Source organism: Vulpes vulpes, chromosome 15, assembly GCF_048418805.1.
Source record: "Vulpes vulpes isolate BD-2025 chromosome 15, VulVul3, whole genome shotgun sequence".
Lineage (NCBI taxonomy): Eukaryota > Metazoa > Chordata > Mammalia > Carnivora > Canidae > Vulpes > Vulpes vulpes.
This window is the reverse complement of record NC_132794.1, coordinates 99,010,505-99,027,608: the sequence shown is the minus strand read 5'-3', so window position 1 is coordinate 99,027,608 and position 17,104 is coordinate 99,010,505. Positions and strand designations below refer to the sequence as shown.

Genomic DNA, 17,104 nt, shown 5'->3' with positions numbered 1-17,104 from the left:
ACTGAGATCATGACCTGAGCTGAAAGCAGATACTTAACCGACTGAGCCACCCAGGCACCCACAGATACAAAAATTCTTAACAAAATATAAGCAAATTGAACCCAACAGCAAATAGATAGTATCACTCTTACAATAAGAAATTTGTCTGGTCATTGTCCCAACTTTCTGGAACCTTGGAATTTCAAAAGATATAGGAGTGTCTACATTATTCACAGTGGGCCCTGGACTACACTTGAGTTTATGCTAAAGAGATGACTCAGATTGGAGGCTGGTCATGACAGAAAGATGAAATGTGTCATTAGAGGGTTGGGGCTTTGAGCCACTGATACCACCTGACTTCCTAACCTCCTGGGAGAGAACAGTCACTAGAGATGGAGTTCAATCATGTGACCTATGATTCAATCAATTAGGACTACACAATAATTCTGAAATAAAAACTATGGAATCTGAGGCCCAGGTGAACTTCCTGGTTGGTAAATATATCAACGTGCCAGGAAGATAATGCATCGATTCCACATAGAAAGGATACAGCAGCTCTATGTTCCCAACTCTCCTGGACCTTGGCCTATATATCTCTTCATTTGGTTGGTCCTGATTTGTACTATTTTTTTTTTAAAGACTTTGTTTATTAATTCATGAGAGCCACAGAGAGAGGCAGAGACACAGGCAGAGGGAGAAGCAGGCTCCATGCAGGTAGCCCAACGCGGGACTCGATCCTGGGTCTCCAGGATCACGCCCTGGGCTGAAGGTGGCGCTAAGGTTTACACTGAGCCACCCGGGCTGCCTGATTTGTACTATTTTTAATAAAATTTATAATCCTAAGTATAGTGTTTTCCTGAGTTCTGTGAGTAGTTCTAGTATATTCTCAAACCTGAGGGGACTGAAAACCCCTGATTTTGTAGCCAGTTAGTACAGCTGGCATCTGTAGTGAAGGCAGTCATATTGAAGACTGCACCCTTAAATTTGTGGACACTGTGCTAACTACAGGTAGTTGGTGCCAATATCACAAAATATACCATGACCAAATAGTGTATTCCAGGAATGCAAGACTGATTTAAGATTCAACAGAAGTATCAATCAACATAACTGATCACATTAAAAGAACAACTTAAAAATAGCATAAACTCAATAAATGCAGAAAAAGCACTTAACAAAACTCAGCATCTATTCACAATAAAAAATAGAAACACCTCAGTATATTAGGAAAAAAAGGAATTTCTTGAACCTGTGAAAAGTATCAACAAAAAGTACAATTATTATACTCAATGGTTAAAGAATGCAAGTTTTCTTAAGATTAGAAACAAGGAAAGATGTTCACGCTCACCACTTCTATTCAGCACCATATTAGAGGTCCTCGCCAATGAAATAAGAGAAAAAAGAAACATACAGAATGGAAAGGAAGAAGTAAAAATATCTGTATTGGAAACAACATCATTTGTTATCTATTTAGAAAATCCTAAGGAATATGCAAATTATCAGAATATACCAAATTAAACTGCCATTTACAATAGCATCAAAGATTAATAAATGTTTAAGGATAAATTTAACAAAGTATATACATTACTTACATTCTGAAAAACTATGAAATATTGCTGAACTTTGAAAACATTTAAATAATTGAGTAAATGAAGTGATATACCATGTTCATGAATCAGAAGATTCAGTATTGTTCACATGTGTAAGGTCTCTCTAAATTAATCTATAAATTCAATGCAATCCCAATCAAAATTCTAATAGGCTTCATTGTAGAAATTGATGAGCAGATTCTATAATGTATGTTAAACTACAAAAGACCTATAACAGTCAAACGAACTTTTTAAAAGAAGAACCACTTTGGAAGATTTGCACTGCCTGATTTCATGATGAATTAAATCAGGTTTAGGTGTCTGCCTTCAGCTCGGGTCATAATCTCCAGTTCCTGGGATCGAGCTGGCATCAGGCTCCATGCTCAGTGAGTAGTCTGCTTTTCCCTCTCCCTCTGCCCCTCTCCATCATTCATTCTCTCTCTCTCTCTCTCTCTCTCTCTCTCTCTCGCTCTCCCTCTCTCTCAAATAAATACATAAAATCTTAAAAAAAAAAAAAACCTATAGTAATGAAAACATTGTAGTCTTCAAATAAAAATAAATATTCTGATCAACGGACCAATCATAGATTCACACATATGTGGTCAACTGATTTTTTACAAAGATGCTAAGCTAATTCAATAGAGAAAAAGAAAGTATATTTGCCAAAAAATGAACTTCTGCCCTTGCCTCACATCTTCTATAAAAAATAACTCTAAATGAAACTTAGATCTAAATATAGAACTTAAAACTGTAAGACTACTAGAAGAAAACAAGAGAAAATTTTTCATGATTTTGGATGATGCAAAGATTTCCTAGGACATTAGGAGGCATGAATAATAAAATATAAACATTATAAACTGAACTTCATCATGACATGCAACTCTCATTCTTCAAAAGACAGTTTAAAAATAATAAAGGCAAACGACTGAGTTGGAGAAAACATTTGCAAAACACATATGTAATAAAGAACTTGTCTCCAGAATTTACAAAAAACTTTTTTTAAAAGTTGCTGTATATTTTGGATAATAGTATCTATCTATTTATCTATCTATCTATAGAGGGATGGAAGGGGAGGGAGAAGGAGAGAGAATCTCAAGCAGACTCCAAAGCAAACTCTGTGCTGATCAAGCCCGGACACAGGGCTCAATCTCCCAATGTTGACATGACCTAAGCTGAAATCAAGAGTCTGATGCTTAGCCAACTGAGCCACCCAGGGACCCCTAAGAATTTACAAAGAATTCTTTATAGTTCAACAAGAAAACAAACAAAAGAAAAAAGGTAAAAAATATAATTAGACACTTCACCAAAGAAGACATATCAATAGCAAACAAGCACATATAAAGATGCTCGAGATCCTTAGTTATAAGGAAAATGCAATCTAAACCACAAGTTATCATGACATACCCATTAGAATAGCTAAAATTTAGACAATACCAAGTGCTATCCAGGTTGTGAAGCTACTAGAAGTCTTCTACACTGCTAGTCAGAATATAAAATGTACAGACACTTTGGAGAATGGTGTGGCAATTTCTTTACAAAGTTAAATATATACTTAATATATGGCCTAGCAATTTCACTCCTAGGTATTTATCTAAGAAAAATAAAAACAAATATCTACAAAAGACCTGTTCATGAAAGTACATAGCATCTTTACTTACAATAACTAAAAATGTCTATCAACTGGTGAATGGATAAACAAATTGTGGTAGAACCATACAATGGACTATTACTCAACAATATAAAGGACTGAACTACTGAAACACTATGCTAATGAAAAACACAATGCTAATGAAAGAAGTTTGACACAAAAAGAGCATGTACATGATTCCACTTACATAAAACTCTAGAAATGGCAAAACTGCCGTGACAAAAAACAGATTAGAAGTTGCCAGGACCAAGAGGCAGAGATAGGAAACTGACTATAAAGAGGCATGAAGCAATTTTTTGAGATGATAAAAATGTTCTGTATCATAATTTTGCTGGAGGTTGCAGGACTGTATATATTTGTCAAGTCATCAAATCACACACTAAAAATTGAAGAATTTTATTGTATGGAAATTATATCCAAATAAAACTTATTTTTTAAAAAACTAGTAAGCCTCATTCAGAAATTAAGGCAATAATCCAATGTACCATGAAGTACTCAAAAATGAGAGCAAAATATTAATTTCTTATTGCGGGAGATTGGTAATACAAATTACTAGAAAGTACATAATTTAAAAACATCATTCCTTTGGGAAATATCTGTATTTATGTATATTTTTCTTAAATTTTGGGGATGCATGGGTGGCTCAGCAGTTGAGCGCATCTGCCTTCGGCTCAGGGCGTGATCCTGGAGTACCTGGATCGAGTCCCACATCAGACTCCCTGCATGGAGCCTGCTTCTCCCTCTCCCTGTGTCTCTGCCTCTCTCTCTCTCTCTCTCTCTGTAATGAATAAATAAAATCTTAAAAATTTTTCATTTCTGGCATGCAATTAATCTGCTATTAGTCAAGTATACAGTCAAGTCCTCATCTTCTGTAACGGGAAATTGATAGAGAATAAAAAGAATAAGCTTATTTTTTTAAATTTTAAAAAGATTTTATTAATTTGAGGAGGGAGGGTTGGGGGAGGGGCAGAGGAAGAATCTCAAGCAGATTTCACACAGAGCCTGACAAAGGGCTTGATCTCATGACACTATGATCGTGACCTGAGCAGAAATTAAGAGTCAGACGTTTAACCAACTGAGCCACCCTGGTGCTCTTAGAATAAGCTTCTTATTTAGAAATAAGAAAGCAGGGGCAGGGGATTCCTGGGTGGCTCAGCGGTTTGGCGCCTACCTTTGGCCCAGGGCGTGATCCTGGAGTCCCGGGATTGAGTCCCACATCGGGCACCTGGCATGGAGCCTGCTTCTCCTTCCTCCTGTGTCTCTGCCTCTCTCTCTCTATGTCTATCATAAATAAATAAATCTTAGAAAGAAAGAAAGAAAGAAAGAAAGAAAGAAAGAAAGAAAGAAAGAAAGAGAAAAGAAAAGAAAGAAAGGAAAGAAAGAAAAGAAAGAAAGAAAGAAAGAAAGAAAGCAAGCAAGCAAGCAAGCAGGGGCACCTGGCTGGCTCAGTTGGAAGAGCATGCAACTCTTGATCTCAGGGTCATGAGTTCAAGACCTGTGTTGGGTGTAGAGATTACTTAAATAAGTAAAAACTTTTAAAAAAGAGAAATAAGAAAGCAAACAACCAATGAACTGTTAAATTACTGGAAGTGGTAGCCTCTAGGAAATAGAAATTGAAGGGGAAAAAAAAATTAAAGGGGAGATGAGGCAGGGGAATGTTATTCTTATTTGTAAGGATCTGCTAATTTCTATAGTTTTGCTTCTTATAAATTTCACATAATGAAATCATACAATATGTACTCTTATGTATCTGATTTTAATGTTTCTGTGGTTCACCCACTTTGTTATAAGTAGTTTATTTACTTCTATTGCTAGAGAGTATTCCACTGTATGAATATACTACATTTTGCTTGTCCATCCATTCACCTGCTTATGGATATCTTATTTCCAGCTTTCGGTGGTTATGAATAATGCTATGACCATTCACATTCAAGTGCTCCTGTGAACATGTGGAGGACAGTACCTCACACTTGTTACACTCTACCACTAACATCCAAGTTATTTACCACATTTATGAAAATGGCTAACAGAATGAAATACATACTGGTACTTAATAAGTTAATATTAAATTCCTACTGATATTTAAATGCTTGTTTAAAGAATAAAAAACCACATTACTCAGCTATTCTAATAATATGGGCTTCAACTTCAATGTTAAAAACACAAACATAACTTTGTCTCCAGTAAGTATACCTGCCACAAATAAATTGATAATGAGAATGATTTTAAACACCTGTAGATCAATTTCATACAAAGCAATCAATTGTGCCCAAGTTTCTCCACAAATGTCAACATTTCATCAAACAAAACCCTCAAATCTACATGATCATGCTCAAAATATTTAGCCATTCATTCATTTAGTATTTAATGAGTGCCCACACTAAGAGTATAAATACTCTAAAATTGCAGAGTGCTTGCCCTCATATAGCTCACGTTCCATCATCCACTTTTGCTAAATAAATAAATGAATAAATAAAGCATGGCTTATTGAGAAAATTACAGCTATATAACACACTATGACATTTTATCTTTACATTGTTAAACACCATGTAATTCTATTTATTTATATATACTTAAAGATGTTTACTTTAAGATTTATTTATTTTATAGAGAAAGAACATGAACAAGGGAAGCAGCAGAGACAGAGGGAGAAGCAGGTTCCCTGACCAATGCAGGAGTTGATCCTAGGACCCCAAGATCATGACCTGAGCTAAAGGTAGATGCTTAACCAACTGAGCTACTCAGGTGTCCCCAAAATGGTTAAATTTTATATAAACTGTTTATAGTATTTATGATAAATTCCATAAGAACATTAGACTTTGAGCTTTTAGTAACCTCCATAATAAAACAATGATTCTACAGAAAAATGAAAATCAAGTACTTTTTTTGCCTTACAGAACTATTTCCAGGAAGGTAACAAGCCTTCCAAAGGACAACTGACTGGATAACATGTTAAAATGATAATATTAAGAATACCAAATGGTTTTAGAGCCACGCTAGAAGTTGAAATTTTAAACTGTAACTTCTGTGCATTGACTGTCACCAGCAAAGACTACAGAAAACAATCCTAATAGATTCAGTATTAACAACAATATATTGTCCAGAGTTTTTGTGGAATCTGAAGACTGCTTTTTTTTCTGTTATCATATTGTTATTCACATTCATACTTCTACACAAGATTATGGTAATCAAAATTTAAAACCTCAAGACAAACTTACATTTTACCCTCTGGTGTCTTATTACATAAAAAGAAAAATTCTTTACACTTCCTCAAAGAGAATCCTAATTGTCCCTTTCTAATTAATCAAAATAAGAATAAAGGAAAATCAGTTGCTTTATCAAAATATGTTGACTGAGCCTAAAATTATGTTCTTTTATAATTTAAAAACACCCATTTCAAATGGCTTCAAAGCTCTCCTTATGCGGCCTCCACAGTGTTTACATAGTGATCTCAAAAGCCTATCCAACATACTTCCCATGATAAACAAATGTAAGGAAATAAATACCACACAGAAGTCTTTTTATCCAATGTCATAAAACTAAATAAAAAGAAACTCCACAACACTTTTCCCTTGAAATGTCTGTAGTAACATTAATAAAATTATCTACCAAACCAGATTATTTTCTAAGAAACTACTTAGGTAAAATGTAAGGAATTTCACTTATACTAAGTTACAGAATCCCTATATCTCCTTGTCAATAAACAAGTATATACTGTCAATCTGTAACATTTCTACAATAACCTATTGTAATCTCTTCTATAAATTTAAATAATTGAATCTAGAATAGCCATGTTTATAATATCCTACTGATTTCCATAATTTACCATTTTATTATACATATATTTTTCCAAATATACCGTAAGATCCTCTATGGAAGGGAAGCATGTTCTACGTACATTGTGTAAATTCAAAAAATTTGGTTACTAATTACCTTTAACAAAGCAGTTTCAATAGCTAGTAAAAAAGGAAGCAAATTGCAAAAGTTGAAAAAGCACTAGTGGGAAAGCATTAAAGCAACAGATGCAGACCACATATTTCAGGGATTTGGCAAAGCAGAAAAGGAGAGCACTAACACATAAATTCAGGTTACACTCACTCAGTCTTAGTTTTTAACTAAATTATTACTAATGACTGTTTGCTAATCCCAGGGGAAAAAATCCTAGGGATTTGTCTCATGTCCTAGTTCTACCTGCGCAACTTACCTTGTGTGCCAATCCAGATTCCTCCACAAAAAAATACAGAAAATATTTTCATCTTACCTTACAGAACTATTCTGAAATTCAAATGAGGTAATAATGTACATTAAAGGGCTTTATAGACAAGTAGTTTATTAAATGCAAGGTGTTACCATTATTATTTTGAAGATGGATTCTACCCTTTGACCCAACAATTCTGATTCTTAATGTTTATCCTAAGGATCTAGGTGGACAAACGTACAAAGGTATCTGCAAAAAGATGTTCACGATAGCTCTGTTTCAAATAAAAAAAAAACTAAAAACTGAAATGTCATCATTGGATGACGGGTTTAACAAATTATGGTATACACATGAAACAGAATATCATGTTGTAATTAAAGATGATTTAACAGATGTGTATCAACATGAAAAAAATGTTCAAGATAAGATAAAGCAAGACTGCAAAAGTTTCAACTTTTGGGATCTCTTCCTTCATCTCTCAAACTTAATCAGGTCCTCTCTGTTACATGTCTGGTAGGATTCTCTATTTTTCCTATATTAAAATAATCACAGTTTGAAATAATATATTTGAATAGTAATAATAGTAATAAATAACAATAATGTGTTTCCTTTATAAATAAAGATAATAAAGGTAATAAAGATGGTATACACACACATATATGCGGGGGTTGAGGGGGAATATGACAGTATTTTAAAATGTAGGAAACCCAAATGAAAAATAAAAACAAACAAAAAAATATGCATGTTTATATTATATCAGCACTACTGACCAAAAATGGGATCTGGAAATACATTTTGTCAAACTATACCAGCAAAGCTCTTTGATAAGCTTAGTATCTGAAAAACTGTCTTCACTTAAGAAGTAACAAAGAACCATGCTATAACCAAAAGGAGGCAATGCTGCTTCCTTTTTAAGGAGAAATCTAGAAGAAAAAGCTTTCTTCAGGTCAATGGTCTTATCTGAGAATGATGCATATTCTGCTGAAAATCCCGCTTGATGTTAAATCAACCACCACCTACAGCTAAATAGATATCTCTTACCATTTCTCTAGGCCACCTGAGTTTTAGTCATAAAATGTGTGATAATATCTTACCTTCATAAAGCAGAGAACTATACCAAATAAAGTCTTGAATTCCCTTTTTACAATTTGTGATCTTCCACACTATGTATTCGATATTCTGGAAAAAGGCCACTAATCAAATAGGAACAGAAGCAGCTGTTCTACAGACTTACAGGACATGATCATCAAGTCTCCTTGAAACAATACTTCCATAGGGAATATGTCCTTTAGAAACTCTGCAATAGCAAACTCATGCTTCAGTGAAGCATTTAATGAAAAAGTCTAAATAATTCTTGGGAATTTTTCATTTAAACTCAGTGGAAGACAGAATATCACAGAAAACATCACACAGAGGTATTAATCACTCAACATCTGGAAAATAGTGAAGAACAATTCTAACATCACAAGGAGTTTAACTGCTACTAATGTCTACCTTTGTCCTGATACTCTAGGAGTTACCTATTCCCACCAAGACTCAGAAACTATTTCTTGATACAGAAAATTTGAAAAGCATAGAAGAGTAAAAAGAAATTTCACAATAAAAATAAAGTTTCATTCAACTGTTCAGTGAACAAATAGGTACATGTTTCAAAATAAAAACAGAAAATATAACAAATTTCAAATTACTTATACTGGGAAAAAATCTTCTACAACTATTCTTAAAAAAAAAAAAAATTCGCCACTACTTCCCCGAAAAACTACTGATTCTTTATAGAAGACAACCAAAAAAGCTTGAAAGCTGAAAATATAGCAATATAATCATTTCATCTAAGACTAAAATATGGCATGATTCTGCAGTTTAAAAACAGTTAAACTAAAGCCGTAACAAGCAAAAGGAAAGGTGTTTTGTTTTTTAATGTCCTCAATCCTAACAGGTGGAATTGAAATATGGCTGCTATTGTGAGATTTGTTAATATCCAAAGGATACTAAATAGAATAAGTTTTTCATAAACTTAAAATTCAAGCATGAATTGGTACTATTATTTTCTACATCACCTTAAAACAATGGAATTACCATGTGTCATAGGCTCATACCAACATTTATTGCCAATATTTGGCAGACTTATGGTTTTTGCAGATACAAGTTTTAATATTTTATTTTCATAACAGGATGACAATAAGTGTTCTTTAAAATTAACTGCAACATTCTGTAGTCTACTTACATACTATATAGTATACTAGAATATCCACTTAAAAGAATTGGCAGTTGTAGAGTTTATACTTCAAATACTACATATTACTTTTTTCTCCAAATATATAATTGCTAACATCCTTTAGAATACAGTGTAATCAGGGACACCTGCGTGGCTCAGCAGTTAAGCATCTGCCTTCAGCCCAGGGTGTGATCCTGGAGTCCTGGGATCCGGTCCCACATCAGGCTCCCTGCATGGAGCCTGCTTCTCTCTCTGCCTAGGTCTCTGACCCTCTGTCTCGGTGTCTCTCATGAATAAATAAATAAAATCTTAAAAAAAAAAAAAAAAAAAAAAGAATACAATGTAATCAGAGTTTGCCAAAGCAGGAGTTGCATCATTTCTCCTTCCAGACTTTAATATGGTACTCAGCACATAAGAAAAACTAAGTTGCAACAGAGGGCAGTCTACATGGAGTTTAGAAACCTTCCATTTTTTAAGAAACACCTACTCTGTACAAGGCATTGTGATAGTTACTGGGGATAAATCCTTAAGCAGAAGAAATTCAATTTCTACCTTCTTGAAGTTTGCAGTTCAATGAATGAGATGTGAATTTATCAATCAGAGAACTGTATTTCTACAACTATGATAAATATCATGAAGGGAAAAGCAGGGCTGCCATCCTGTGAACATCTTTTCTACTTTGGCTGATGAGGAAAAGCTTCCGTGTAAACATTATGATTGCACTGAAATAAGAATGTTATTAGATAGAGACAAGTTGGCAAAAGGGGAAAGAACAGAGTACGTGCAAAGACCCTGAGATAGGAAACATGGTGTATTGAAGGAATTGAAAGAAAGCCTGCCAATATAATTCATTAGAATTGTATATAGGGTAGGAGTAGTTGCATGGATACCAGGTAGGAGGTTACAACATTCTCCAGGTGAGAGATGGTATCTCATTAGAGGGGAAGTAATAAAGATAAAGGAAAGAAGGCAGATTCAAAAGATATTTTAGAAAAAATTGAGTTACAATGAAGCCAAGTAGAGTAGTATTAGAGTTTTAAGGATGACAGATCTTGAAATTTCTCAGTTGTGAGATCAAATAGTAGAAAGCCGGTAATCTGAGCTTATGTGATGCTCCTCAATGAGCCAGATAGCAATTGCAGCCAGGTTTTCTAATAGCAGCAACATTTTAGGAAGGGTGATTTTAGGAAATGTGCCAGGAGGCCATGACCAAGACTACAGTAAAGTCAACCATGTATTTAAAAAATAATTACATACTATCTATAGGTCCCACTTCTGAATTGTCAGTCAGAAAGATACCAAATGATAAAATTACTGGGATTTTCAAGGTACATGCTTGTAATATCACATTACATCACTTATTTTCTCTCCTTTGTACTTCTGTGAAAATAAGACTTAAAAAAAAAAAAGACTTCAATATTAGGAGTTAACATTCAGCATAAGCTTATAAAACAGCATTTTTTATCAGGAAGATCATATTATACCTGAGAATATTAGGAGGAAAAAGTCACTAACATTATATCTGAAAGATGCTACAATGTCCGGGAAACAAATGTCATCTTATGACAAACAAGATATCAAAGTCCAAGATGCATAATAGTAACAGTAACTTCCACACATGGAGCTTTATATAAGATCAGGAAAATAAGACAGATATGCTCATAATTCTATTCCTTTCCTTGTTTCAGATGACTAATAAATGGAAAATTTTTACAAGTCTTTCTTTCTGCTTCATGTAATCAATATAGTAAAATTTCTACTAAATCCAGTAATAGGCTTAAAGTTAAGAAAAGCCCATAAGGTCTCCTTCAAATGGACTAACAACTCCGTTTCCCAAATACCCCAGTGTTGGAAATTGATCCTTGGCTCCTTTATTCCATGATGCAGAAGTTTTTTTGGTTTTTTTTTTTTAAGATTTATTTATTTATTTATTTATTTATTTATTTATTTATTTATTTATTTATTTATGATAGACAGAGAGAGAGAGAGGCAGAGACACAGGCAGAGGGAGAAGCAGGCTCCATGCCAGAAGCCTGACGTGGGACTCGATCCCGGGACTCCAGGATCACGCCCCTGGGCCGAAGGCAGGCGCTAAACCGCTGAGCCACCCAGGGATCCCCTGATGCAGAAGTTTTAAACAAATGGTAAGGAAAAATAATTTCTAGTGTTTAACATAGGCCCCAGTCTAAATCCTACACATGAGTGGACCTTAAGATTTTCTAAAATCTATTTCTTTGTCTTTTTATTTCCCTCTTATTATTTCTATTCCTATGAAACATGATCTTCCTTAGTCTTAGGTGGTCCAATATATACATAATTATTTTCCCATGGGTACTGTAAGAACAACATGGCATGCCTATAGTTTTATAAATTTTCAGATATGTTGTGCTAAAACATACAGTAATTAGCACTGTGGTTCCACACACCATACTAGAATCCTAAAAGGAATACTACCTTGAAACACAAATGCCACACAGTCAGATCCCCAAGCTGAGTCGAGTATAAGTCAAAAGATGACAAAGACTTATTAATGACCTGTAACATGACTGGTTAAATCTAGAAATATACGTCTTATTTATGCCTCTATAATCTTTGAATTGTTAGTAACAATGTCACATTTGCAATGATGGAATGGTATAGTAAATAACTATACAGTAACTGATCTCTTAAACTGTCAATAAATCAGTTTCATAGAACTTCAGGGGAAGAAGGGACCTTGGTAAATATGTAGTCCATTCCTTCATTTTATAGATGAGATGAAGGACAAAGAAAATGTAGTAAGATTATTTATTTGATTTCTACAAAATAGGAAAGACTCAGTAAATACTTGTAGCGTGACAAAACCCAGGTCTGGTTTTCCATCTTTGCGTGCCTCTAAATTAAAAAAAAAAAAAAAAAAAAAGCCTTTTTAAATCTACATATGAACTGAAAACGCCATGAATTCTTGAGATATAGACTCTAACTGCTGACACCTTAACCAGAGAAACTGTGAAGAACGAGAAAATTTATATTTACTTCTTTAAATACTGCAGATCGTATTACATATTTTCATCCTAAACCTATCATACCATAAAAAATCCTCTAGACCCACACATAAACATAAATGCAGCATATTAAGCTTATAACTATTTTTATAATTTTAAAAATTAAATTTAAAAAACACGAACAGTCCTAACAAAGAAACCAAAAAAAGGAAACACATGGCTTTAAAGATTAGTCAAAAAGGGACGAGTGAATCCTAGTTTTGCCTCAGCAATGTCAAAAACGCAGAGTGGGAAGATCCAACATTTGGAGCTCTAATTATTATCTGTAGAAGCCTCAAATTTCCTGCAAATATTAGTAAGAGCCCCTAGTCCTGCTCTCTCCCCAACCTGTTTCCCCAAGTGACTCCCCAGTGACCTGTCTGGAGTTTCCCAAACACTTCAGGAGACCTTAGTTACCCAGGTTGCTCTGTGCCTCTCCAAAATAAATGCTCACATTCTCTAAATAAAGCTTTGGGAATCAGGAAAAAGGCCTCATTGAATTCCTCATCAATGGAAAAAGCAAAAATCAGCAGCATCTGTTGATTTTTAAGATGGCCTTCTGAGAACTTCCTACAAGTTGAAACCTTAGAATTCTCTGGCCCCCTGGGATAAAATACTGAAAAGACAGCCAGACACTACCAAAAGTTCTCAAAAAATAGAAGTTTTCAACAATGCCTGAGTACATCCATTTTCTAGGGATCTCTTTGGCCTAAAAAATAAGCATCTTCTTTCTTTTTCTGTGTGCGTGTGTGTGTGTGTTTTTTAAAGCTCCTTTACCAACTCAATCTTATCAAATAAGAGACAACTTTTCCTAGCATGGTCTTCCTTTTCACCCTTAAACAAATAGATTATGCCCACTAACTTCCTACTCTAACTAAATATTTTTATTCCTTTAACAAAACCCTTGATTCTGCTTTACATCCTGCCTGAGCTATTTCTGGTTTTCAAAAATTCTTCTTGGACTGTCCAAATTTAAAGCTGGCTCAATTACTTTTGGCATGTGGTTGCATGCATGGACACATGCTATCAAGTCTCTCAACGTACTGACCCTCTCCAGTCACAGACTTCCCCACTTAATAACCCCCAGCAAGGGATCCCTGGGTGGCACAGCGGTTTGGCGCCTGCCTTTGGCCCAGGGCGCGATCCTGGAGACCCGGGATCGAGTCCCATGTCGGGCTCCCGATGCATGGAGCCTGCTTCTCCCTCTGCCTGTGTCTCTGCCTCTCTCTCAGTGTGTGTGACTATCATAAATAAATAAAAATTAAATAACCCCCAGCAAGAACTCTTTGGTTGCTTTCTGGACTCTACGCCTTCCCTTCCACACAAAGTCAGGTTATGATATCTAGACTTGATGAATTTAATAGGGCCAAATGTCCAGGGATGGTGGTAAAGGAACTCGGCTGGCTATTCAGTGTTGCTCCAGACTCCATATTAGAGGACTGAGGTCAGTAGCGCCTGCACTTTTGCGTGTGTGGTCCCTCCCTCAGCAGCCTTTTCTAAACCTCCCCAGCTTGCTACCTGTTGGCAGTGCTGGTGTTGCTGCTCCCGGTGCTGTGTTTCTGTGCTCGGCTCAATCTCCTTGGGGGCTTTGAATGCTGCAGCCGGGGGCTCGGCATGGAGGGGAACGTTGAGGCATAGCCATGTTCACACTCTAAAGAGATAGCAAGAAAAAAAGACATGATAACAGGAATATACCCAAATCCGTGGATCTACTGATCTAAAGTCATTGCAGTAATACGTTGCAGAAAATCGCAGATAGAATGGAGGTCGAATTTTTCCACTTTTTGGCTGGAAGATAAAATTCTCAGTCCTTGCCAGGAAGGACATCGATCCTGCGACATGATATACACGCCCAACCCCATTACCTGAAAGGTGTACAGATACTTCCTCTAAACCTCTAGGAAATATCTCCATCCTCTCCAAAACCCTTTTCTCCATGAATTCTTGACTGAAATACACTAATTTCTGAGGCTAGCTACCATCCACCCCAATTACTTCACCGGCCTCAAAATCCCCCTTTCACTTACTCTCCCCATCCGAGGTCTCTCGCTAAGGTCCCCATTTTCACCTACTTCAAACCATCCAACTGCCTCCTCTCGGACGACATTTTCTCCCCTGACACCGTAATTTCCAGAGTTCCTACTCTCCGCTCCCCAGCCTCTTCACGTCCCTTCCAGTCTCCGTTTCTCAGAGGTCCCTTCCCCAGAGGTGTGCATCCTCCTGCCCGCGGGCTCCTCAGCAGGCGCTGCCCCCTCTGCTCCCCGCCTCGGCTGCTCACCCCGACCTGCGCCGCCGCCACCCCGCGCCTTCAGTTCTTTCCTCCCTCTTTCCTCCCAAGTCCTCGGGCTGGCGCCCACTCTTACCGCCCCCTTCCCTGGGCTCGGCCCCCCTCCCCCCCCCCCACCCCCCTCCGAGTCCTCCCGGCTCACGCGCGCCAACCCGCCCGCACAGGCCCGCGCGGCCTCTCCCGCACCCCGCCCCTCGCAGGCTCCGGGCGCCCTCACGCGCGCTCCCCTCCTCACACCCCCTCCTCACATCCGCACCCCTCACACACACACCCGCCTCCTCACGCACGCACCTGTCGCACGCGCACCGCTCCTCACACACGCGCCCTCCCTCCCCTCACACACGCCTCCTTGCACGCGCGCCTCCCCTCACACGCGCCCTCCACACACACTCCTCAGGCACGCACCTCCCCTCACGCACGCACCTGCCCCTCACACCCACACCCCTCCTCTCACACACGCACCTCCCTCCCCTCACGCGGCGCACCGCACTCCTCGCGCCGACGAGGACTGCGCGGGCTCAGGTGGTGGCGGAGGCAGCGGCGCCCGGCCGTTACCTCGGTCCCGGCGCTCCAAAAACTCGGCCGCCTCAAGCAGGCGCTGCACGTTGATCATCCGCACCCGCTCCATGGGCACCGCTGGTGGCGACCGGGGCCTCTCCGCGCTCCCTCTCCTGACCGACAGGAGGCGCCGCAGACGGCTACAGGCCGGCGCCGCCCCGGGACATGTGCGGCGGGCGGGCGGGCCAGCCCGGCCGCGGCTCGGCGCGCTCACCGCCGCCCCCGCCGCCCCCGCCGCCCCCGCCGCGCCCGCCGCGCCCGCCGCCGCCGCCGGCAGCCCGCGCGCGGTTTGTTTACCTCTCCGCGCGAGCACGGGGGAGGGGCGGGCGCAGCACCGAGGCCCGCCCCGTCCCGCCCCTTCCTGTGCCTCCTGGGAAATGTAGTCCCGCCCCTCCCACAGCACACCGGGAGTGGTAGTACGCACGCCACCTCAGTGCGCCTGCGCCCTGCCGAATTCCGCAATGGCGACTGGGAAATGTAGTCCCCTTCGGCTTCTGTCGCCAGGGTGTAAAAACTAAGAAGTTATCTGAGCTTCCCCTCGGGGAAGGAAGAATTTGAGCGAGTGCCGGGGAAACTTTTTTCAGCGACTCCTGGCTGATGCCCAGGACCTGGAGCATTCTTTATCTGAAGTGCCATGTTCCAGTCCTCTATCGACTACTACTTTTTCGTGTAACTTCCATGCCTTAGTTTCCCCATCCCAAAATGTGCTGTTCGGCTGGTGCACACAACAAAACGTTTGAAAAGCCAAGATCACGGTTCAGAAACAAGAGATGATCTCATCAGTGCCAGGGAAAGCTTCCATGAGGTCCTTCTTCCACCTTAGTTTCCATATAACGTAGTTCTGGTTTTCGTGGGGTTTTTTAAGTCGTATTTTTTAAAACTTCTTTTTGCTTCAGGCCCTCACTAGTGACTTTGGAAGCTAGAAATCCTCTCCGGTGTTGCAAGTGCAGGAATTCGGTGGGTTAAGTGATTTGGTGCTGAAGTCACAGAGGGTTCAGTTCAAATCCTGACTCTGCTACTTACACTACCTGTCTGGACTCTTCAGGCTTCGTTTTCCTCATGTATAAAATGGATACGATTACTCCATTTATCCAAACATTGAGGGCCTGCCATGTACCAGGCACAGTACTAGATATAACGTGTACCGAAATGAGAAAAACAGACACGGACCCTACTCTCTCAAGGAGTCTGTAGTCAGTAGGGCTTATTGTGAAGATCAAATGAAAAAAATCCAGCACCTAATATATGACACTCAATTAATGGAAGTGATGGTGGCGATTTCCTCTCTTGCTCTCCTGCAGAGAGAGGCAACTGAAAGCAGTGGCTAAAGAGAGCAGGGACCACATTAAAGGATTGCCAGTGGCTACCCTCTCTGCCATTCTCTTTCCAAGTCCTCAGTCTAACAAGCCCTCAAAGTCTAGACCAGAGTTTCTCAACCTCTGCGTTATTGACATTTCGGGCAAATAATTCAGGAGTGGGGGTGGGGGGTGGGGGCAGACTTGTGCTTTGTAAGATGTTCAGCAGCATTCCTGGCCTCTACCCACTAGATGCCAGTAGCACACTACCAACCAGAAAGGTCTCCAAACATTGCCAAATGTCTGCCGGGGCAC

The 17,104-nt window shown here is 38.8% G+C and overlaps 1 protein-coding gene across 10 annotated transcripts in view; it reads right to left on the bottom strand.

Moving 5' to 3' along the window:
* MXI1 (MAX interactor 1, dimerization protein) overlaps positions 1-17,104 on the bottom strand; it is a 79,869-nt gene that overhangs the window by 46,861 nt on the left and 15,904 nt on the right. For 4 of the 10 annotated variants that reach the window (XM_025993434.2, XM_072739991.1, XM_072739996.1 and 1 more), the window contains one exon: positions 14,168-14,300. In XM_025993434.2, the coding sequence (XP_025849219.2) occupies positions 14,168-14,300 (133 nt within the window). Of the gene's footprint in view, positions 1-14,167; positions 14,301-14,721; positions 14,988-15,227; positions 15,340-15,398; positions 15,727-15,791; positions 15,901-17,104 lie in introns of those variants that run through there. The other 6 variants (XM_072739992.1, XM_072739989.1, XM_072739990.1 and 3 more) reach the window with 6 other exon arrangements.